Source organism: Abramis brama, assembly GCF_963993115.1.
Source record: "Abramis brama genome assembly, chromosome: 5".
Classification (NCBI taxonomy): Eukaryota; Metazoa; Chordata; class Actinopteri; order Cypriniformes; family Leuciscidae; genus Abramis; species Abramis brama.
The window spans coordinates 31,667,309-31,691,490 of NC_139967.1; the positions used below are offsets into that span (position 1 = coordinate 31,667,309).

The following is a 24,182-nucleotide window of genomic DNA, read 5'->3' on the forward strand; positions in this document are numbered from 1 at the left end:
TCTTGGCTCTTCATTAATGGGGTCCAGAGGGAGACTGTGAGGCAGAACTGGGAAAACAGCTACATGAATGCATGGAGATCCACTCCACTGAGATCCGCTCCCCCTCATACAAGCACATCAGCCTGTCAGTAAAATAACTCCAAACATACTGCATAATGTATAAGACCTGTGCATTAAGCGCCACATGCAGCACAAGTAACACATGTGCACTGGGAATGTCTATGTGAGTCCTATAGTAGCATCTGTATCTCTTTACAACTCCAGGATTAACAATAAACATCTCAATGACATCCATTCACATCATGATGGAATTACTGTAATAAGTGCTTCACTGGCCTAGGATTTGTAAGAACTCTGAGCACTTGCTTAAATTATATGCATTACTTACATCTTTACTGCCCTAGAGATCAATGCACTGCAAATAAACAACAAAAATTGGTGTGCTAACAGTTATTGATAGATATGGTTTGTGGGAAGAAACAGTTCTTCTGTTTGATGTTTTGATGCCCAGTGCTCTGCAATGCCAGCCAGAGGCCAGAAGTGCAAAGAGTTGTAAACTGGGTGAGTAGGGTCTGTGACTGAAAAAAAAAAAAAAACTATCCAGCCAAAAATTTAAATTTTATCATCACATTTGTGGTCACAATAGTGAAATTGTGTGGACAAAAAAAAGTTCCATCGTCAATAGTGTAGCGATAAATGAAGCACAGCTCACACAGAATTCACTTTTAAACTAAGTAGCTTTCTATTGGTCAACACAACAAATCTATGTGACCAACTTGAAACTGCTGTGAAATCTGTGTGGGAAATCTTAATTAAATTTAATCACAAATTACTATTTAAATGACTAGTTTTCACTCACAAAAAAGTCTCATTTTGCCTCAAACCCTTATTAAAATGTTATTAAAAAAGAAGTGTAATGAAAATGGAACGTTATGGAAATTGATTTTAAGTTAATTTAAAATGTTGGTCTTTTCCTCAGACAATTACTTGAAATTCTATATGATATAAATATATTAAACATTCATTAGACTTGGAATATAGCTAATTAATTGTATGGACAACCTTTATGATACTGTTAGGATGCGTTCACACTTGTAGTTCGGTTCGCTTGGTTCTTTTGGTCCGGACAAAAAAAAAAAAAAAGCAAAAACATTTAGTCCTGGTCCGGTTAGTGTTCACAATAAAAAATGTAACACCGAACCTAAAGATACCAAACCTAAAGTCATAGAAATATGTTCACAACCTGATCGGTCAGCTTTTATGATGTATATCCATGACAGAACTTACTGAACATCCAAAACAATGCTGTGTGATGGGCAACATCGCGACTATGATGTGAAAAAAACAGGTATGCTTGAGCATTCTGTCCTTTTTAGGGTCGCACCTTGAGACATCATGCCCTGTTTTTAGTTTGATTGTCTTGGTCCATGTTAAGTTCATATTTCATATTTCAAAACAGAACCATAGTTCATTCAGATGTGGACCGAGACCCATCTTTTCAGGGGTCTCGTCCACTTTTTTGGTGCGGATGGCAGCGTTCACACTTATTCAAATGAACTGCACTAACAGAGTAATAGCACCAGGGTTCCTTTTATTCTAACCAAACATGCCAAGTGTCAATCAACAACCTTTTTTTTTTGGGGGGGGGATTATCTCGGCAAAGGAGAAGTGCTCACTAACACAGATTTATACAGATTTGTAACCAATATTTGAGAGAAATAGGCCTTATCTTTGTGTTCAGCTCATGAAAAATGGGGGCACAAACAAAAGTGTTGCGTTTATAATTTTGTTCAGTGTATTTTTTGAAACGCACAACGCATAGATTTTCCTGCACACACTAATTCTTCTCTATCGCAGAACCCTTACAACGTCCATCACTGTGACAATAAAAGTTCATGTTCTATAAATTCCATGGCATTGTCTTCTTCATAGGCTATAATGCAAAATGGTACCAAACATCACTTGCCTATCATCCACCAAACTAGTCATCCGCCCCTTGCTCGGTCTCCATCCCTCTCAGAGGTGTCCTTGAACCCCACCCGTCCTCTACAACACCCCCTGCACTAACTCACACTTAGAGTGGGCATCTCACCTTTATGTTTAATGCTCCGCTGTCATTCTATCTTGTCTTTTCCTCCCACCCAGTCATTGTCGGGCTATTTATTACCCCGCCATTAACGGCTTATTAGGGCCTCTCTCATAGCTAACCATTAGGAGTCTTGCAGGAGGATGGCCCAGCCACTGAAGCCATAATGGGGGTTATTACAACACGCTGATGGGGTAGAGGTGTTGAAGGTGTTGAGAGCAGTGATACGTGTCGTTTACTGTGAAAAGAGCTGAGAGTCAGGGCCTTGCCAGGGTCGTTAAAAGGGCATCACACTCATATCAGATGTAGTAAAAGAGGGAAGACGGGAGCACTGCACAGCGGATGAGGCAGAAATGTTTAACAGAACATCACTTAAGTGTTTGAGAAAAATCTAAGAACTAAATATAATACAATTATAATACAAGATAGGGATGTAAAAGCTGTATATGTGCACAATATTTTCAAGAATGTGTTCAAGAGCGTTGCATATACTTTTGTGAAGGATGACCTGAGGAAGCTTATAGAGCTCCAATTGCATTGTGAGCAAAAGTAACACAATACAAACTCTGTACTACATTTTTCAGTTCAGGGGAGAGGACAAAAGACTGGAGGTTTGGACCTTGAAAGGGATGATGCTTGAGCTATCACCATTTTTGTTAATGCTTTAGGAGGAATCTCTAAGCTGCTCCTTAAAAATAATAATAACAATAATAAAGTGAATGGGATTAGGGCCAGTCAGGCTACAAAATATGATTACATTTTAAGTATTCTAAACAAATAAGATAGATTTGTGTGAAGAAAAGTTGGTGACTAATTGCAAAAAGAACTATTTTCAAAATGCTTTATTGTTCCAGCAAACTCATGCCATTGAGCTTGTTAAGCCTGTCTTTGCTGGTCGCTATGCTCAAAAAAACAAAGACATGGTTTAAAGATATTTCAAGCTGCAAAATTCATTATTTATTCACCCTCATGTCACTCCTAGCCTGTATGACATTCTTTATTCTGCGGAACACAAAAGAATATATTTTCCACAACAATATTCAAATGCCTTATTTATCCAGCTGTCCATGCTTTAATGAATAAGGATTAAGAACAAGAAAATAATTTAACATATTACAAATACTTTTTTCTGACAATTTCTACCTCATAAAATACTTTAGAGCTTGACATAACTAAAAAAAAAAACAAAAAAACTCCAGTACAGGACTGTTCCTGTACGATATTAAATTAAAGGTTCCAAAAGGGATTTTTTTGCAGTGACGCCATAGAATCAGCCTTTGGGTTTCCCTAAAGAACCTTTCAGTGGACAGTTCTTAAAGTGTTAAGAACTTTTTAAAAATCTTAAGAAACGTCTTCCACTATAAAGGACATTCTTTGTGCAATGGAAGGATTCCATGGATGTTAAAGGTTCGATATGGAGTCGTAGAATTTTTAGGTGTAGCAACATCACAGAAAAGTTACAGTACATCACGCATGGTTGTATAGTGAGGAATAAGGATTGATATATAGCCTAAAATAAGTGCAAAGCCATATCATTTTTCCTCTAATGTGCTCTCCAGCATAAAAAAAGCCTTTTGTAAACTATTCACATCACACTTGCTTTGACTAGAAGGGGGGGGGGGGCAAAAATGGCACAAAGAAAACGAGAGAGAGTGAGGGAGAGAGAAGAAGAAGAAGAAAGAATCGTAGGGGAGGCTGGGAAATCCCCAAACAGTTGTTATTGATTCCAGTGTTTACGGGCAGATAGTTTAGTGCCGTTTACAAAACAGAACAGATGCAGCCAGTGAGCAAAAAGGTAAACAATTGCTGTGTGGCAGGTTGCCAAATCCCCGGCCTGGAGTATTAAACTCACACTGAAGTGCATTTCCCCTTTGGGTTACACTTGCTGCCACTTCATCTCCTCCACGCCTGCTCCCTCATTCCTTCTTTCATTCTCCTTTCCTCCGTCTCACACACACACACACACACACACACAAACAGAGACGTGCGGTTCCAGCTCTCGCTGACTGGCTTGTCCTGCACTGACCCTTGGGGCCGTGTTCTGCCTAGCTGGGCCATTAGTGCGGGGAATTGCATGTGTCTGACATGGCCCTAAAAGCAATTATTAAATGCTTTTCTCCAAATGATGCCCAGCCTCTTTAGGGAATGGGCAATCACGCAAGAATTTAGCCACTGATTTCATTTCCTCACTCTCTTTGTTGATTGGCCTCTTTGGCAGAAAGGTGAGAAAAAAAGAGAGAGGCCGATCTTAAAAAAGAAACGGCGGACGTTCCTGTTCCTGACGTGCGACTTGACCCAGAACATTAGCCATTCAGAAAAAAAGCCTCATTTATCCACCAGCCACGTCAATGACGGCGCTCTCCGTCGCCTGCTAGTGACAGCACGGCAACGACTCTGCCAAGTGTCACAGAGATCCGTATAGATGCGGATGCTCTGGGGATTAGAGTTGTTTTTATATGTGCTGGTTTATATTTCGTCCGATGTGGAAAGGAGCTGCGAGAGGGGGGAAAAGCAAAAACATGTAGCTAAATGCAAATGGGAATGCAAAGATCGGTCCATCTTACAAAACAGGACGTGCGCTCTAGGTGGTGTTGTGGTTGGCGGGGCTCCGGGGCCCAAAAGGACCACATGTGGAGCCCCCTGATGGCCTGAGGGAGTCTGAGTGCTGCAGCGTGCAGTGGGTTGTCTGTTGCAGCCCGTTGCTCACTGACACACACTAAAACGGCTCTGTCAATGCCAGAGGCACAGTCCAGCTGGGATGCAGTAGGGGTTGGGCGGCCCTTCTTTGAGTAAAAAAAAGGAGGGGAGTAACTGATTTGTGAGTCTCCACTTCTGTCCATTCTTGCATGCATTCATTGATGTTCCACAGGTTGAGCAGGTTAGTCAAATTTACTAACAAAATCAGTGGCTGGTGTATCAGAATTGGTTGACAAATCAAATAAACAAAACATTATGTCCACACCGAAGACTAAATAAAAGTATTTGCAGAACATGGGCTGCATGAACTGATGATTATGTTCTCCAGCATGATTTGAGATCCGAAGAGCTTCTTGAGCTTCACTGGAAGAACATCCGACTTACAAAGTCGCAAGATCACATTCACAAATTTACGTATATTATTAGTGACCTAGAAATTGAGACTTATGACTTGTGAAGGTGTCATATTGTTTCATTGTGTCTCTTATGCTCAAGTCAAAATAAGAAAAAACTGTAGTATTGTGAAATATAATTACAATTTAAAATAATGGTTTTCTATTTTAATATACTTTAAAATATAATTGAATATAATTCTAATATACTGATTTATTATCAGTGTTGGAAACTGTTGTGCTGCTTAATATTTTTGTATAACCTGTGATACTTTCTTTTCATCAGGCTTGATGAGCGTAAGAGACTTGATTCACAAACATTAAAAATAGTCATGTTTACAAACTTTTGACCGGTAATGTGTGTGTATATGTTGGATATATTTTGGACCCTATGTCTAACAACCAAAAAAATGTTGCCCTACAGAAAAGTGAGTAAAATAATATAAATTTTCTGTATTGATTTTCTCTGAGTCTCCTCCGAGAATGCAGCATATTGGAGAAAACTATATACTGTGTTTCTGGCTGAACTGATGATGACAGAAAATATGTGGAATATACAATGTCTGGGAGTGTCAAATACATTATGCAATGTGCACATAAACTGTATGTGCAAGAACATACAAACATCAGCCAGCTCTTTCTATTTCACACACACACACAGACACACTCACTTCCACCTTTTCAGTTCTTTATCCTGTCTGCTACAAATCCACTGAGGTGTGATAGTAAGGGTTTAAACTCCTCATTGTTCCAGATCAGCTGACCTGTATGGTCTCCTGAGCCCAGCCCTCACCCCATTACCTCTAAGAAAAAGTCAAAAAAAAAAAAAAAAAACGACATAAAGTGAGAGGGATGAAAAGCAAGGGATGGAAGAAGATGGGTACAAAGGGCTGAGACTCCCACATCTGGTGAAGGAGGGGGGGGGGACAAAGTCTGTTCATCCCTTTCAGATGGAGGGGTTAAAGAAACTGGCATATCTGCGCATGAAAAGCTGTTAAATGCTTCAGTGCTTTGACAGTGTGTGATGCCAGGAGCGGCGGCGCTCCCGTGGGACAGTGCGTCAAGATTCACCCCCCACCCACCCACCCCTACCATCACTTCTCCCAGACGAGCTTTCCGCAAAATATGGAGAATGAATAAAGAACAATAAATAACACCTTACAAGAAAAAGAAAAGAAATTCCACGTTGTTTTGATAGCTTCCATTGAAAGCGAAACCTATATTTGTCATTTACTTAATAAAATGCAGCTATGTAGCTCAAACACAAACCCTGCAACCAACAACTGTCAAAGTGCTCATTGTTTGATTTTGCATCATGTTCAGATTTCCTAAGACAGCTGGAAAACCAGCCATAAAGAAGCCAATAACTAAGTGTGTTGCTCTTAGTAAATGACTAATAGAAAAACAACTATTTCAATCATGACATTTTGCCTAAGGGCTTCTTGATACGCAAGTATTTGACACACATTCCAGTCACTTTCCAGCAATACACACCTGCAGTGTCTCTAGTAATTAATTTGAAGGATTGCAGGGCCACACGTACAGGTCTGTACACCCGAATCCAGCGGCCCCACAGACGAAGGGCCAATTATTCAGCCCTGAATAAGAGTGTCTGCTGCATGTAAAAATTAGAGAATTCTGTCAGGAAGGTGAATTAAATGGAAGCGAAGCCCTAATAAGTCCATTCAAAATGGACACTGACATCTGTACAAGGAGCTGCAATAAGCGATTAAGGATCTGTCAGTTAAAGAGTTATATCAGAAGAATAGCAAAAAAAAAGTACAGTGATTGTTACTATCTTTAAAAAATAAGAGCATTTGGCAAATGGTGCATTAAAAAATTAACAATGATTCAATGAACTCAGGATACCCGGAGGTAAGGAAAATGTAAAGTACTAGTCTTATGTAGATAGATATTTGGTTATCGCCATTAAATCTGATTCACTTTGCAGATTATTCCGGACAAGAACTGCCCAGAGGCCATCTCCACAGAATCACAGTAAATCACCAAGGCTGATACATCGGCTGATATTTAGACATTTTTTTCTTTTTCTTATTAGTATCTGTGGATTTTTCTGTTTGGCCGGTGAGTGTTGGAAGAGGACTTTTATTTTGACAGCTCTGGGATTTTTATTCTGACAGTGCTGAGAATGCTAGTGCCTGAGCACAGACCCATAGTTTCTCCATCTTAATAAGTTTAACAGTTCTTTCCAATAAGTAATTTTTTATGCTTCCTAAAATCTAAACATCTTTCAAATATTTTTCACACACAGTTACTAGCTATTCATCAGAACAATAATAAAAAAAGTGTGCACCCAGACACCCAGAAATCACATACTCTACCAGTCAAAAGTTGTAAAAGAACACCTCCATATCCTGAATAAGAAAAAGAGGTTTGTTGCCAGTGTACTTCTGAAATCTTCGGTTCAAGAGTAAGTGGCACCCTGGCACCCTGCACCAAAAATTCTACCACATCAAGTTGAAGCCATGCAATGCCCTCTGGTATATAGTTAGTCAGGGGTTCAACCTACAGCAAGATAATGACCAACAAAATACCTTCAGGCTATGTCAGAACAACCTCAGAAGTAAAGGCTTCAAATCAGGGAATGACCAGCACATTCTCCAGACTTAAACTCTATCGAGCTGATTTGGGAAGAACTGCACAGAAGGGGAATTTGAGGAAACAGTGTTTGGAAGAACTTTCAGAACAATATTTGATCAAAAAGTCGATTCTCCAACTGTTAATTGGTTCTATTATTTAATTCCAAAGTACATTGAGACATTAAACGATGTACATTTCAGTAAAAACAACTTTTGACCAGTACTGTAGCAGTCGGCCAAAAATAATGGAACTGGCCGTTTCAGTTTATAAATAAATTTATAATTTCCAGTTTTGTGTGCAACATGAATAGAAGGACATGAAGACACTGACCTACTGCAGACTTCTTGGTGGACATCTTGCCTCCTTTGCTGCTGTGCGTGGTGTTGTCTTTCAGTGCTGTCTCAATCTCCTTCTCCATCAGAACGCCTAGTTCCTGTGCCACAGTGTTCAGGTAGACATGGTTGAGAAAGGCCAGGATGTTATGTGGTTCTGCAATCCCATTAAGCACCTGTATTTCCTCTCGAAGCATTGAGCAAAGAGTTGGCGAGGCGGTTTGAAAGCCCAGAGTCAGTCTGTCGAAGCCCTTCTCGCCACCTGGGCTGCAGCTCTGGCAGTTTCGGAGAACACGAAGTACAGCCTTGATCTGAAGGTGCTGGTACCAGCTGAGGACCTTTGTATCAGGGTAGAGGAATAACAGTTGCTGAAGGTAAAGGACCTTATGAGGAACCTTAATCCCAACACACAGTTCTCCTTCAGTTTGGCTTGGTTCAGCCATCATTTGGAGTTTGCCAAGTAAGTGGTTCCGCAATGAGAAACGAACATCATCCCATGCTTCCTGGACCTCCAGGGTGAGGTCATCGCGTGGCGTGGACAAGGCGGGGATTGGGGAGTGCTCTTGGGAAGATACAGGGCAGGAAGCAGGGAAAGCAACACCACACTGAGAAGAAATGCTCAGCAGTAACTGAAGAACGGCCTCTTCAGAAGCCTCCTCTGTCTTCAGCAAGTTTTGCTGTTAAAATATATGAAAGAGAGAATTAAAAATGTCAAGAAATAAATGTGGAATACTATTCCTAAACATGTCACGATGACGTCTGATGGACAGATTGCGTTGAGGTTAAGTATGACTTTGGTTACCATGGCTCGAAGGAAGTCCAACAGCTCTTGGTGTCCCGTAGCCACTGGTTTCAGGATGCTCAAGTTACGCTGACTGAACCACTGGAGGCATTCTACTGGACTGGGCACTCTCTCTCCGCTGCAGGACTCACCAACCTTGGCCTGCAGTTCCTTAAGGTTCTGCTCAATACTAGAATCAAATAAACAAACAAACACTCTCATGCAGGAGTACAATCTTCCAGTCTTGAATGTCAGTGATGTATTTCTAGTGCTGTCAAATAGATTAATTGCGATTAATCGCATCTAACATACAAGTTTTTGTTTATATAATATATATAAATGTGTTTATAGAATTGTTTTTATAAAAAATATATAAAAAATGTTATATTTTTTGTATATATATATATATATATATATATACACATATAAATATACATACAGACCCTTTCCAAAAAATTAGAATATCATGGAAAAGTTTATTTATTTCCATAATTCCATTCAAAACGTTAAACTTCCATAGATTATAGATTCAGGGCCCACAACTTAAACGATTTCAAGTATTTAGTTGTTTATTTGTACATAATTTGGGCTTCCAGCTCATAAAACCCACGAAAACAGGATTTCAAAAAATTTGAATATTACATGAAATCACACAGTAATTACACAGTGATACCATGGTCATTGAACCAGGTTTTGGTTCTTTTGGTAGTGTGGGCAGGTGCAAATCCTGCTGGGAAATGAAGGAAGCATGAAGTGCTCTGAAAATGTCCTGGTAGACGGCTGCGTTGACTCTGGATTTAATAAAGCACAGTGGACCAAAGTCCTCTTTTCTGATGAGAGCAAATTTTGCATCTCATTTGGAAACCAAGGTCCCAGAGTCTGGAAGAAAAATGGACTTCATTGACTTCATCCAGCCTGCCTTTTGTCCTGATCCTTTTCACTCACCTTCTCCTGTCCGCTTTCACTATCAATACAATGACAAATGAACTAAATATGGGCTAAATATAATCTTTGTCTGACTTTATATTGAGCAGTTGATGGACTTTCAGGATTGAAATAACTTTTACACCCCCTCAAAATGTAAGAAACATTTCCAATTGTTACATGTCAGCTGTCTCTTTATACTCCAGCATCCTCCGGTTACTCTTCACTCTACAGCTGATATCAGCCATATCAGGCCTAATGAACACAGACATCAATATATCAGTTGTGTGTGCGTGTGTGTCTGCATGTGGCACGTCTCTCTCAACGAGACAGGATGAGCCGATCTTCTTCATAACCACACGGCATCAGCACTTCTGTCTCCTTCTGTCCATGAAAAATGAGACATGACACAAAGCCGTAAAGCCATACAGGTATATATGCGTGCACACACACACATGCGCGCACACACACACGCACACACTCTTACAAAGTGACATAAAGCACTGCTGTAAACACTATAGTAATGCACGAGTCCAGATGCCTTCGAATGGCAGCTTATTAAATTCCATTTAAACCTGACACGATTTTACTTCCTCGAAAAAAATAGAGCAAACATAAAGTGAACATAAAGGGTTGTTAATTTTAACGATACGCAGCTGAATAATGTAGAAAGCAAAGATGAAGAGGGCTCTTTTCGTTGGTTAAAATGCAAGGTTGCCGACAGGAATCCAACAAATGTGTCTCTTTTTGTAGTAAAAAGGAAATATGTGTGACGAGAGGACATGAAGGTGCTGACAGACCGTGCTGGAAAAGCAAATCTTCCCATTCTGTTTAATGAACAGCCTAAAGCTCGCTGTAAAAACACAAGCGCTAACAGGGAGCATAAAAATTCTGTTTTACACACTAAATATGCTGTCGACACAGACACACAAACAAAACCGCCCTTTTATAGGTGAAATTCCGCTTATAGTCGTTGCGTGTTGACAAAAGCAGCCAAATTCTATAAAAATGTGTGGATTTTCTTCACTTTTAGTGTTTGTTTTATCAGTTTGGTATATTTTGAGCTGTTTATTTTAGGAACTATTGTGTTTATGGGGCGCTCTGAAAAAGTTCACACCAATTATTTGTTGGCCTGTTTTTTTTTTTTTTTAACATTGTTAACTCAAGGATATCACTATAGCTTAGCTCTTATACATTAGTTAAGTGTAGCCATCTAGAGTTAGCAGAAAGGCAGATATACTGACTAAGTCTGTTTAATGTTTCTAATAAAATAAGGATTTGTGCTCAGAGCCGGTGCTGAGCCAGGCGTCGCCCCAGGACTCTGCTCAAACAGCAGGGTCTAAACGAGCTTCCATCTGTGCAGCCACAAAGCGCTAAAACTTCATAAAAGTCTCATCTCTCATCCGCACACACTCCCGCCACTCGCCAACGCTTGCGTAATCCTTTGTGTATTGACGCTGGACGGGGTCAGCGATCACTGAAGGCGAGTCACGGACAGTGTTGGTCTGAGCACTCATGAGGACTGGCATCAATCAAAGGAGCAGCAGCTGTCAAACTTCTGCCCGACTGCCACTGATGATGTGTCAGAGTTTCACATTCAACAAGAAATATTTAAGGGACATGCCTCAAATATGAATAGATTATCACAAGAATGGCTATGAAATTAATTGTTTTTCTAAATAAATAAATAAATAAGGTTTTAAGAAACATGTTAACGTTTTCAATTAAGTCTATAAAAAGCATTAAAGACCCCCTGTGGTGAAAATCAAGTGTTTAATGTTGTTTGTAGTGTTTTTAATATGCTTTAAGACAAACCATGTGCAGATTCATAAGTCAACACCATTGCTGAGTATTATCTCCTTAAAACTGCAGTGAAAAAAAGAAGGTTTGAAATCGCCTCGCTGGTGTTTCTTATGTCACAAACTATCTTGTAACCAATCACGTCAACGAGTGGGCGGGTTTATGCATATCATTCCTATGCTGCAAAGTCTCAAGAGAAGCAAGGTTATCCAGGTATATTTTTCTGTTGATATTAAAAATCTGGTACATTGATGTATATTACTATGTTATGATGAACTATGCCTTTCTCCGCTGATGTTCGAAGTTGTTCAAAGTGTTTCTTAGGATTTTAGAAGGCAGCTGTCTGGGAGCATGTCTATGTTCCCACAGCCCTATGTTCCCACAGCCCTAACCCTAACCCTAACATACCTAAACCTACCCCTCACAGGAGGGAGACTTGTCTGACATGTAATTGGGCTATCCCTGTACCAGCACAAGCACTAAAACCTACCCTTCATAGGGGACATAGTTAAATGAGAGAACATAGGACTGTGGGAACATAGGGCTGTGGGAACATATGGTCGTGGGAACATAGGGCCTAATTTTCAAAATTTTCAGTAAAAAAAAAAATTCTTAGAAATGTGGGAACATAGGGCCGTGGGAACATAGGGCTGTGGGAACATAGGGCTGACCCCAGCTGTCTGACTCTGAGATGGCGAACAGGAACATGGTTTGTGTAACACTAGCAACACATTATTAGCTGTTTGATAATGTAGTCAAGCAAAAGGCTAATCATGTTAATTACCGTTATGTGTCCGACATTGTAGAGGGCGATACATAAAACGCATCACCATTCTGACACCGGCTTGTAGACGAGCCTGTATAAATCACTCTTCCAATTCTTCTTCTGAATCAGTTTCTGGTTCAAAGGTATATGGCTGGATTAAACCAGTATTTCCACTTGCCAATTGTGCAGTGTTTTCTACAGTAAAGTTGACCTAGTGGATCAGGTATTCTGAGCTTGTGTGAGCGAGTGGAGGTGGGGTTAATTTGCATATTCATAGATCCGCGTATACTAAATGGTGTAGAGTTATATTCAAGCTATTTTAAATGGGTCACTGCATTGTTTTATCATGTTTCCTGGGGTGCACTTATAATGTTAGTATATGATGTTTACATCAAAATTGTCATAATTTAGAAATAAAAGGCATTTTTCCTACCCTGATTTCAGCCCTCTGATTTGAACACTCTGTTTTGGAACAACAGTTAAAATACATTATACTATTTACCATTCATCGTTACACTTTATAAAATACTTGATTACACATGATGTAACACATGAAATTAAGCACTGATCATGTGTTTTAATAGATTACTCTTTAAAGGTATAATTGTGAATAAAACGTAATACAACTGTGATCACAATTAGTTAAGATTCCCTACAGCTTATTGTTACATATACTGAAAATTATCTAAATAAAAAATATAGGTAAATAGCTATGAAGTATTGATAAAAAGACAAAGCACACTTTCATCTGACCTCACCTGAAGAGGTATGCTAACCCCCTCCACATTTATCAGATCCAATAACACAATTTTCACAGACTCTGAGATCCACACAGGATGAGAAAAAAGAAGAGGCAGACAGAGAGAAAGAGTCTCAGAGAAACACACTAAATAAAGCCAAAAAGGCAGTCAACAGCCTCACACGCACACAAAAAAATTCCCTGATTAATCTACCCTTTAAATCAAACAACAACAAAAGGAGAAGTTGAAAGGAATTTCAGGGAGACCAGCTCCACACAAAACCCTGAGCGCAGAGACTAGCAAAAGCTCCCTTAAGCCCCATTCTCTGCTTCCTCCCTGTCTGCCAATCACGCTTCCAAAAACTGTAATTGTTTTTCAAATCCGCACAAACCAGACATGACAGACCAGGTAAAGAGAGAGAGAGAGGGTGTGGGGTAGAACAAGAGGACTAGAAAGCAAGAGAGGCAACGGGAGTCTTTTATTAAATATGATGGCATGTTTCACAGCTCTCTGCCTTACAGAAACCCAATACACTGATTAGTCAGCGCTTTGACGTTATCTTAAGTTCCTTGTCAAAATTAATTTAGTGTGGGTGGGCTGTCGCGCTCCAGGAGAGAGAAGCGGAGAAGGAAATAGCAGGGTGATAGGGAGGGAGAGGAAAAGATCTCTTTCAAATAAGCCTCAGCTTCAGTGAGCACCAAGTCATGTGCCCAGGAAACAAATAGCCTATCTAGGAGCTATCAAAGAAGGCCTCTCTTTCCCCGAATACGGAGTACCCAATGAGACCCGTGAAAGTGGATCCCGTCGACTCAAGATCTGGCCCGCTTAGCCTCCTCTAGTGCCAAACCCCCAACGGGTTATTTGTCAGGACTCACACTAGCTCACACACACAAGGTAAATTGGCACGCTGCTGCGGCTATCTTCCGTAAGCCGGGGTGAAATCCGAAGCCTGGCCTCCCGTCGCTGGACTATGGCTGACACTTCATTAGGGGCCGGCGTACTGCCGGTGGCCTCCCTGAGTGTCTGATTTGATAAAGCTTAATGGATAACAGTGTTTCAATTTGGGAGATTCCAGGCTGTTTGACAGGCTATCTTAATCTCCTTCAATTAGGAAACAGCTCTTAGGCAAATCTCCGACATCCTAGAGCCGAGAGGAGGCAGCCTGTCGGCTGACCCTTAAATGGGTTAGGACCGCAAAATGAGGCGGGCAGTCGCAAATTCTCTGGTTTCCCATTCTTTTCTAGAACTTGTCCTTGGATAAGTGGATTAGGAAGCAGGTGTATAGCACGGCTTTGGCCCACCCTAGTGGAGGTCACGGAGAAGGGTGAAGTCTTCGCCCGCCTCCATCCGCATCGGCTCTGCTCCGACTGACCACCAGATCTTCACCCCACCCGCCCACCCCCCCTCTCCATCTCTCTCTTCTCAGCGCAATTCCCTATTATCCAGGTTCTTTGTTCTTATAATGGTTCCCCATCTTCCACCTTTCTCCAAGAACACAAAATAACCCTTTAATGCTTAGAGAGGCAGAAAAACTGTCTCGGCCTTCAGTAATAATCCTTGAATTACCCACACAAGGGTTTTCGTTTCAAGATGTGGAATCTTCAATTATTACTTTCCCATTTGGAGAGGAGAGAGGCCGGACAGACAGGAATGAGAACGTGTGTCTAATGGCAGGGGGGAGTAAGACCGCCTTTGTTCACGCACAACACATTTAGCGTAGACCCTTCTGGTCTGTGCGTGTCCTCAGAACAACATAAAGGATAAAAGCATGGCAGAGATAGATTTTTCAGAGCGGGCAGGCGGCACAATGGAAAGAGGTGAGGTGGAGTAGGAGGTGGAGAAGGAAAAAAACAGAGATCTAGTCATGAGAATCATGTCCTCCAAAACTACCGACGCAGGTGAGATTCTACGGTGCATTATCTACATAAAGCGATTACGAATTAAAACAGAGCGAGAGAAACAAGTTCAGGGACACTCCTCAACATGTCCTTCATCGACAACAAAACCTCAATATCTGATAATGCCACAACCTTCCATCAAATTGGAAAAAAGGATGCCTAACTCTAGCTTGCATTCAGAATGTGTTTAAGTTTATTGATTTCAGATGAAGTGGTAAGCTATTCATCAAGCCTCAATTAATCATGCGGTCTCAATTTTAGGATTACCGACACTGGAGGAAGCATCTGTGGAAATAACAGCTCTGCAAATTGAAGTGCCATACAATGTCCACTAAAGCACCAAACAACTGCTACCAGCCTGCATTTACATCTCCTACATGACAAACAAAAAAGCTTCTCAAACAGTGCTGAAATAGGCAATTCATGCAGTATACTGTACTTGTAGTACAAACATGTTGGTCATATATCTGTAAATTGATGCGTTTTTAGATCAGGCTGATCAATAATCTTCTTTAGAACCAGCACCTTTAAGACTGAATAGGGTGATCAGATTTCCCATGGTGGAATATAGGACAGGATGGATTCTCAAACTTATTTCTTATTTCTAACTTGTTTGCATTTATAAAATCTCTCAGCACTGGAGGTCCCCATTCTAAATGACTTACCAAAATACAATATGAAGTATCTTCAGCCACACTGATCCATTACTGTAACATATTTGTTTATTCATTATTAAGCCCTGTTTGTAGCTATCTCTGCACATTAAATTGGGATGGGAGAATGCATTTTAACACTTAACAATTGCACACCTCACCTCCAAGGACAACACTGTGTACAAATGTGAGTCCTCTTGTAGTCCACTGACCTGCAGGCATTGAGTCTGAGTTTCTCCTCTGTGTCTCTGATCAGGTTCTGGATGTCCACCTCACCTGGGATTCCTTCCACCTGCAGCTCCACAAATGCATGGTCATGTAGGAAGTCACCTTGCCAGTCCATTTTTTTCCTACAAAAAATAAATACTGGTAAAAATTAAGAACTTTCGGTTACACTTTATTTTAAGGTGTCATTGTTACAGTTTAATTATACATTTAAGTACTGAGTAATATTAATTAACTGCATGTACTTACTATAGGATTAGGGTTTGGTTGAGGGTTAGTTGCATGTAATTATGCACAATGTTATTACTATAGTAAGTGCATGTAACAAGGACACTGTAAAATAAAGTGTTACCGAACTTTCTTTCCTACTTTAAAAACAAACATCAGACCTTATATTCATATACTGTATATTCAGACTATAAGGGAAATCACAGCTGTTCAGCTGCTCTGGTTAAGGAATTACAATTATTATACACAAGCAACTTGAGGTGTGTTCACACCAGGAATGATTATTATAAAGATAACTATAACGATAACTGTATTAGCGTCCACACCAAGGAACGATAAAGTTCTGTTTAAAAGAGCGTGCCGATTTAAATGCTCAAAGGCAGGTAGATTCTGATTGACTGTCAATGTTTTTATTGTTCATCGGCTGGAAAAAGAAATTCTAAAAGTGTTTCCAACGATAACCTTCCTCTGTGTTATTATCATTATAGCTGAGGTGTAGACTTCCCTATTATCATAGAATTAGAATGATTATTCAAACTTTATACTTATATATTTATAGTTATCATCCTTGGTGTGAACAGCCCTTTAGGGCTTGTTTCATCAGAAATTGCACATTTTGCAGGACACAGTTTGCATTTTTTGGGATTATCTCTAGAATATAGTAGTGGTTTTGGATTGCTAATGTTTGGGATCACATACATTCTGTAATTCTGACACATTCCAAGTGGTGCTTGCTGCAAAGCCAAATGAGTCGTGCTTGACCTAGTCCAGCTCCACCTCCACCTCTGTGGATCAAAGGGGTGGAGCTTAACCTAATTAGGTTTAGGGATAGTTTAAGGTTTGGGTTAGGGTGAGATTGGACCTTCTAGCTCCACTGATAAGGTCCAGAGAGGAGGAGATGGATGTCAAGCTCCACCCATTTCCTCCATCACATTCTGTCCCATGTTTCTGTCTTTCCTGGGACATTCTATACTCCAATGACGCCCAAATGCATTTTCCCCTTTCCTGCGTGCACTTTTCAGAGAGATTTATTCATTAATATCCACCTGTTTCATATAATCAATGTTTCATTGGCAATTGTCCATCATTATTCATAAACCCAGCCCATACTGAAAGGATCAGAGGTTACTTTTTTGTAAGTGGTTTTTTTCTCTTTTTTTTTTTTTTTGGTAAGGGGGGTAAGGAAAGTTAGGAAAGTTAAGGTTGTTTATTTTATTTTATTTTATTAAATCTGGTAACATAATTGAAACATAAAGAAGAACACTGCCTCTGCTGCACATTATTGTATTGGGTAAAATAATCTATAAAGCTCCATTTCACACCTATTCAGGGCACCAAAACCTACATTGTAGCCGTAGCCAGTAAAAAGAAAAGAAGTGGGAAAAAAATAATGGATGTCTGCTTGTGTATTGCATTTGTCGGAATGGGATCAAATGTAAGCTTGGAAAAGAGAAGCCTTTATGTTTGATGAAACATCCTCGAACACACATGACGTCCCCTTACACGAAATGATTTGATTTCACCTCCAACAAGATCCTTATCAGTGGCTGCGCGTCAAAGCGCAGCTGGAACAAGGCGCTAGTTATCATCTGCCATAAATATTTCTAGTCTCAATCCATTGCTTTTCATCTATCCACCTCCCTCTCTGCGTCAAGCTGGAGTGCCATTCAATTTACAGTACAGCTCGGGTGGTAATACATGCATATCGGAAAGAGCGGCCTCGCGTTATTACAAGATGCCGTCGGGATATAGACTGACACATCTTCTTGCCCTCGCTTTAAATAAACAATCCATCTGGCCTCCGATTGCTATAAAGCCCTCAATGTTCAAGTCTTGCTCCGCACAGATCCAGTGTGCGCCAGCGAGAGAAAGACTGTATCAACGTCGTCATCGCAAGTCAAGTGGAGTGTAATGGAGAGTGTCAGTGTCAATTTGGCTTTGCTGGCGCCCCTCTCCCCTTCATCTGGGCTGATTTTAATAATCCCTGTCAAACACCAAACAGCTCGCACTTCCTCTCAGACACGACAGCCCTTTCTCCTCTCGCAGACAGAAATCTCAACATTAATTTAGCCCGCACAAAGGGAAAGGCTGTCCAGCTGGACAAATATTATTTCCCTTACTTGACAGACTCCGCAGTTAAGCTTGCATGTTATTATTTTCTAAACTCTATTCAAGCCCTGACTACTGTCTAAGGGGAAAGAGTGAAGAGAGAGAAAGTGACTTGTGTAGGTTTTTAAGTCATAGGATTAGGAACCAAACAGTGTAATTACACTGGGACCGTCTGCGTCAATGTCTGTGCGCGCGCACGAGTGTGTGTAGCCGATGTTACAAAGGGATGCGCATCATCGCCCGTGTCTCATCCACATGAGAGTTGTGGGAAAAGTGTCAGGTTCATGCTGTCACCACATAGGGCCCAATTAGGCAGATGCACCCTCCATTTCCTTTGTCTTATCTATTTTGAACTCAAATGTTGTGGAGTCCCAGAGTAGTTCTCAAAGCTGCCATACAAGGAAGAGAGCTGGTGTTGTGCATAAGTGTGCGTGTGTGTGTGTGTGTGTGTGTGAGAGAGAGAGAGAGAGAGAGAGAGAGAGAGAGCTGGGGCAGATGTATTCTCTCGACACTTAAAGACACACTAGTGTTTCTCTGCATGTCTACCCTTACAAACTGTTCCCCACACAGACTGGAGGTAGTGGTGTGAAATATTAAGCAGCCAGTGCCTCTGCTTTAAAACCGCCTAAAAAAGGTTTTTCTTATCATGTTCTAGCTCCCAAAACTCATAAATAAAGCTTTCGGGATATTAAATATATTAAAGAAGCGCATTGTTTTACTCTGAAATGGTGAGAAGGTTGTTGGCCGCATGGTTGAGACAGGCCAAACTGCACAATATTCATAGTTCATACAATGCAGGTGAACATGAAAAAGGAAAGAAAGGAATTGGACGAAAGAAAGAAAAAAGTTCCTGGGAAATAAATCCGGTCTGCGCGAGGGTTGTGTTTATTGAGTTAATAAAAATACAGCTGTTCATTGTTTGTTCATGTTACTTCATGGTGCACTAACAAATGTTGACAAATACAACTTTTGATTTTAATAATGTATTAATAAATGTTGAAATTAACATTAACAAAGATTAATCAATCGATGCTGTGGAAGTGCAGTTCATTATTAGTTCATGTTATTGAACTACATTCAACTAATGTAGTTAAATCCTTTAAACGAATGAAACCTTCTTGGGTTATTCCGTGTCAACTCAACCAGAGGTCTCCGGCTCAAATTTTTGATTTTGTTAATATTTTTTTTCTGTAGAAAAACAAACATAAATAGTGATGAAAGCCAATATATTAAATGTCACAGATGTATATTTACCGAGAAATCCACTATTTTGTAGAGGGGGTCAAAATGACAATTTTTACCTGAGATTTGGAGCCAAATTACAGGGTGTAAAAATGACTTTAGAAAACATGGCAGCATCATTATTTTATTTTTACACAGAGATTGATACTTTTGGTCTATTACTTAAATGTACTTTAGCAATCTTTGTTTCATTTAATGCCAAAGGTGACACTCCAAAAAACACTTATTTTCACAAGTTTGCATGCCTGTAACTCGAAGTATTAAGTAAGAAGTAAGAAGTAAAGATATATAATATCATTTTAGATTCTGGTTCTTAACAAACTTTCCTTTTGGTATCTTCATGTAAAGGCCCTTGATGGTTCAATCCCAGAGATATGGAGATCTTAATGCGGCTCCATGAGTAAATTGGTCAATTGTACACATTTTCAGTGGTCAAAAACCAAATGTGGGCCACTTTGCATACAGCTTATACTTTTTATTTTATTTTAAAGAGGAATATCTAAGGAACAAATAATGTTAAAATTAAATGTATCTCGTGTTTTATCAGCTCTATCAGCTCAGTTGCATAGAATATACCTTTCTGAGTGCCATAAATATTATTTTTCTAAAGTTGTCATGCCTTTAACTTTATTTTAATATCCTTCTAGAGTCTCATTCTTAATGAACTTTTCTTTTGGAATCTTAGATATCATAGATATGGGGATCTCAAAGCAGCAAATACTGAAACTAGAAATGTATATTGTTTCCCTCTATCAAAACAACTGAATACAGCACACCTCTCTGAGAGCCAAAAACAATCATTTTCCGAAGTTTACATGCCTTTAATTCAAGAAGTGTTAAAGATATCTTAATGTCATTTTAGATTCTTGTTTCTATGAAACTCTTCTTTTGGAATCTTCATTTTTAAGGCTCTTTATGTTTCAATCTCATATAGGGATGTCAATGAGGTAACGTATAGTTATGATATTACGTATTTGAACTCTTGGTAGCTTCAGAAGCTGTTAAAATTAACAAAATCCCATCTTCCAAATATCCCTAGAACTGATTCAAATATAGATTCTTATAAATACACTCTTGAGAGCAAGTTAATGTGCGTCAACTTAACCATTTTTGTACTTACGGTTATGTTTTATGCAATTATTTTGATAGAGGGAAACAAGATAGCCTACATTTCTAGTTTAAACATGAGTTATTCTTCAGACATTGCCCTTTAAAGTTGCCCTGCAGTACGTATCAGCTGTGTGCAAAGTGAACAACATTTGGTTTTCGATCACTGAAAATAGGTCAAATTCAACTATTTGAACATGTAGCTGCTTTGAGATCCTCATATCTATGGGACTGAACTATAGTAGGGCTTTGAAAATGAAGTTTTCAAAAGAAAAGTTTATTATTAGAATCTAGAAGGATATAAAGATATCTTGAATACCTTTAGAGGTACAGGCATGCAAACTTTATTTATGGCACTCAGACAGGTATGTTCTATGCAATTGTGATGATAGAAAAACCTTTTTAGTTTTCTCTTTTAAAAGAAAAAAGTATCAGCTGTATGCAAAGTGGCCCACATTTGTTTTTTGACCACTCAACATGTGTACAACTGACCAATTTACTCATGGAGCCGCATTAAGATCTCCATATCTCTGGCATTGAACAATCAAGGGCCTTTAAAATGAAGATACCAAAAGGAAAGTTTGTTAACCAGAATCTAAAAGGATAGAAAGATATCTTTAATACTTCTTGAGTTACAGGCATGCAAACTTGAGAAAACTTTTTTTCTTTTTTTTTCTGTGTAAAAATAAAATATTGATGCTGCCAAGTCATTTTTACACCCTTTAATTTAGCTCCAAATCTCAGGTGAAAATTGTCATTTTGAACCCCCTCTACAAACTAGTGGATAACTCAGTGAATATACATCTGTGACATTTAATATTTTGGCTTTCATCACTATTTATGTTTGTCTTTCTACTGAAAAAAATATTGACAAAATCAAAAATTTGAGATGGGGAAGTTTCTGAAAAGGTTGATTTGACACGGAATGACCCTATTGTAAAGTGTTACGATATCTTTAATACTTCTTGAGTTACAGGCATTCAAACACAAGAAGTTCTTTTCCCTAATTTTGAACTGTCACCGTTGGCATAAGAAATTTGACATTTTGATACCCCTCTACAAAATAGTGGAATAGTCAGTAAAAATACATTCATTACTTTTAATATTTTGGCTTTCACTTTTGTATTTCAGAAATGTACTTCTACAAATGTCTAAAAGGAAGTTAATGTGCCTCATCTTGGCCATTTCAGTGTATTTTTAGTAATTGGCATAGCAATATTAATAAAATATGTTGAATGCGGTTGTTTTGATAAAAGGAAAAAAAAGATAAAATTCTAGTTTTAACATTATTTGTTCTTCAGACATTACTCTTTAAAGGGTTAGTTCACCCAAAAATGAAAATTCTGTCAGTAATTACTCACCCTTATGTTGTTCCAACCCCGTAAGACCTCCGTTCATCGTCGGAACACAAATAAAGATATTTTTTGATTAAATCTGAGAGCTGGATCACTCCTCCATAGGCTTCTAAGACATTATAACTTGCTGGCCCAGAAAATGTATTAAAGACATCGTTAATATAGTCCAAGTGACTACAGTGGCTCAATCTTAAGTTTATAAAGCGACGAGAATGTCTAATGTCTTAGAAGCCTATGGAGCAGTGATCCAGCTCTCAGATTTAATAAAAAAATATCTTAATTTGTGTTCCGAAGATGAACGAAGGTCTTACGGGGTTGGAACAACATGAGGGTGAGTAATTACTGACAGAATTTTCATTTTTGGGTGAACTATCCCTTTAAAGACATTAAGTATCAGCTATTTGAAGAGTCACCCACATTTTCATAGTTTTTGTTGACTGAAAATGCGTACAATTTAACATGTTACTCATGGAGCACCATTGAGATCACTATATCTCTATGAATGAACAATAAAATAACTTTAAAATAAAGATGCCATAAGAAAGGTTTGTTAAGAACCAAAATCTAAAATGATATTAAGATAGTTTTAATAGCCTACTTCTTGAGTTACAGACATGCACGCTTTGGGGGGAAAAAAACACGAAGAATGCTTTTTCCCATTTTTTAACTGTCGCCATTTGCATATAATGTAACAACGATTGCTTAAGTCATCCGATTTTACTAATAGTCCTATGTGTAAAAATAAAACAATGATGCAGCCATCTTTCTAAATCTTTACTCAATACATTTTCATCCATGACATTTCATTTGTTGGCCTTCATCTGATAAAAATATGAACAAAATAGATGAATAGCATGGCACACCAAATCACATCACTTCCTGAAAGTTTTTCATGTCAACAATCCTTCATCTAGACCTAGATCTAATTATAGTTGGAAATGCCCCCCTTTTGTGAATAATTTTTAAGTATTGTTTCAAATCACCATTTAATGTGGAATTATTTACTTGTAATATTGCTTTGACCTTGCACACAGCTTAGAGCACACCTGTTGTGGTTTTGTCAAAGCAATTACCTATTGTACTTCATCACCACTTATGGAACACTCCACTATCAAACCACACACACACACACCTGTAAATACCAAAACACTGAGGTTAACGCAAAGTACACAGTACCTTTTCAAGCTGTGATTTCAGAGGCTCTTCATCACATTAAATCCAAGAGCAATGAAGGACTAGCAAGAGCTAAAATCCAAGCAGACTTTGTCAGATGCATTTCTTCCCAAATCTTTACTTTTCATTGCAGTGAAATGATCTAAACGATCTGAGAAGTGTTTGCTATAGCAATCAAATCTAAAAGCATGGGTCTAATAGTGTCAAATCATTCTAGTAAATGGAGAGTCTCATAGTCTTTTCTTCCATTCTCAGCAGACAGCACTAATGGATGGAGACTGCGAGTGTTTTAATGGAAACGTGAGGAAGAGTGTCGTTCATGTCAAGTCATTTATATCGATCCACAACATCAGATTGCAGACTAAAGTGTCGTATAAGATTAAAAGGCTTTCAGATGGTTAAAAAACATGCTGTCAAGCTCGCTCACTGAGATGAATATATAACTGTTCAGCCGTCGCATCCGTTTGTTTATAAACACGTGATGACGCGCTGCTATGTTTCTCAAGCGCAAAGCGTCTCTGACAACCAACCGGAAGAACATCTGAATTTCCGTGTTACGGAACAGACTAAATCAGTAAGAAAAGAGGGGAGCGTCTACTTGTTACTGTTATAATGTCCTTCTCATTCGTTGTTTTTACTTCAGAATTAATCTAATTTTTAATTTATTTATTTGTACAGGAATTTGTTTTTAACTGCATGCGCCTCAAATTGGAGATAATAATATTTAAGTGATTTAGAATATAGTGGTCACCCCTTATTATAACGTGGTCAGGCTTCACACTGTACGCTAGTTTTGAAAGTGCAACTAAACTAGCAAAATGACAGAAACAACGAAACGGAAAAATATCTAATCGATCTAGTTTTACAGTTAGTGTCATATTACTTGTGTTTTGTTTGTGTTATATATACAGTACTGAAGGTGTCGTGCGATATAATGCGAATGGCCAGTGATGACATTTGGCGCGCTGCTGTTTTAAGAGCGAGATCAGACGCTGTAATTCGTCATATCAGAGTGATTGCTCTGCTTTCTGTTTCAGGTGAGATAACGTTATAGAAACAGTGTAACGTTACGC

General features: G+C 39.0%; 2 protein-coding genes across 2 annotated transcripts in view; one reads left to right on the top strand and one right to left on the bottom strand.

The window, feature by feature from the left end:
- kiaa0825 (KIAA0825 ortholog) overlaps nt 1–23,629 on the bottom strand; it is a 149,815-nt gene extending 126,186 nt beyond the window's left edge. Inside the window, exons 1-4 of the mRNA XM_084114025.1 lie at nt 23,113–23,629; nt 15,883–16,020; nt 8,911–9,079; nt 8,107–8,785 (exon numbers count right to left, since the gene is read on the bottom strand). Coding sequence (XP_083970151.1) covers nt 8,107–8,785; nt 8,911–9,079; nt 15,883–16,013 — 979 coding nt within the window. The 5' untranslated portion in view covers nt 16,014–16,020; nt 23,113–23,629. The remainder of the gene's footprint in view (nt 1–8,106; nt 8,786–8,910; nt 9,080–15,882; nt 16,021–23,112) is intronic.
- A 376-nt stretch (nt 23,630–24,005) lies between these two features.
- The window catches only part of slf1 (SMC5-SMC6 complex localization factor 1), a 41,898-nt gene continuing 41,721 nt past the window's right edge, over nt 24,006–24,182 (top strand). The window contains exon 1 of the mRNA XM_084113905.1: nt 24,006–24,146. The gene's annotated coding sequence lies outside the window, so the exon portion shown is untranslated. The remainder of the gene's footprint in view (nt 24,147–24,182) is intronic.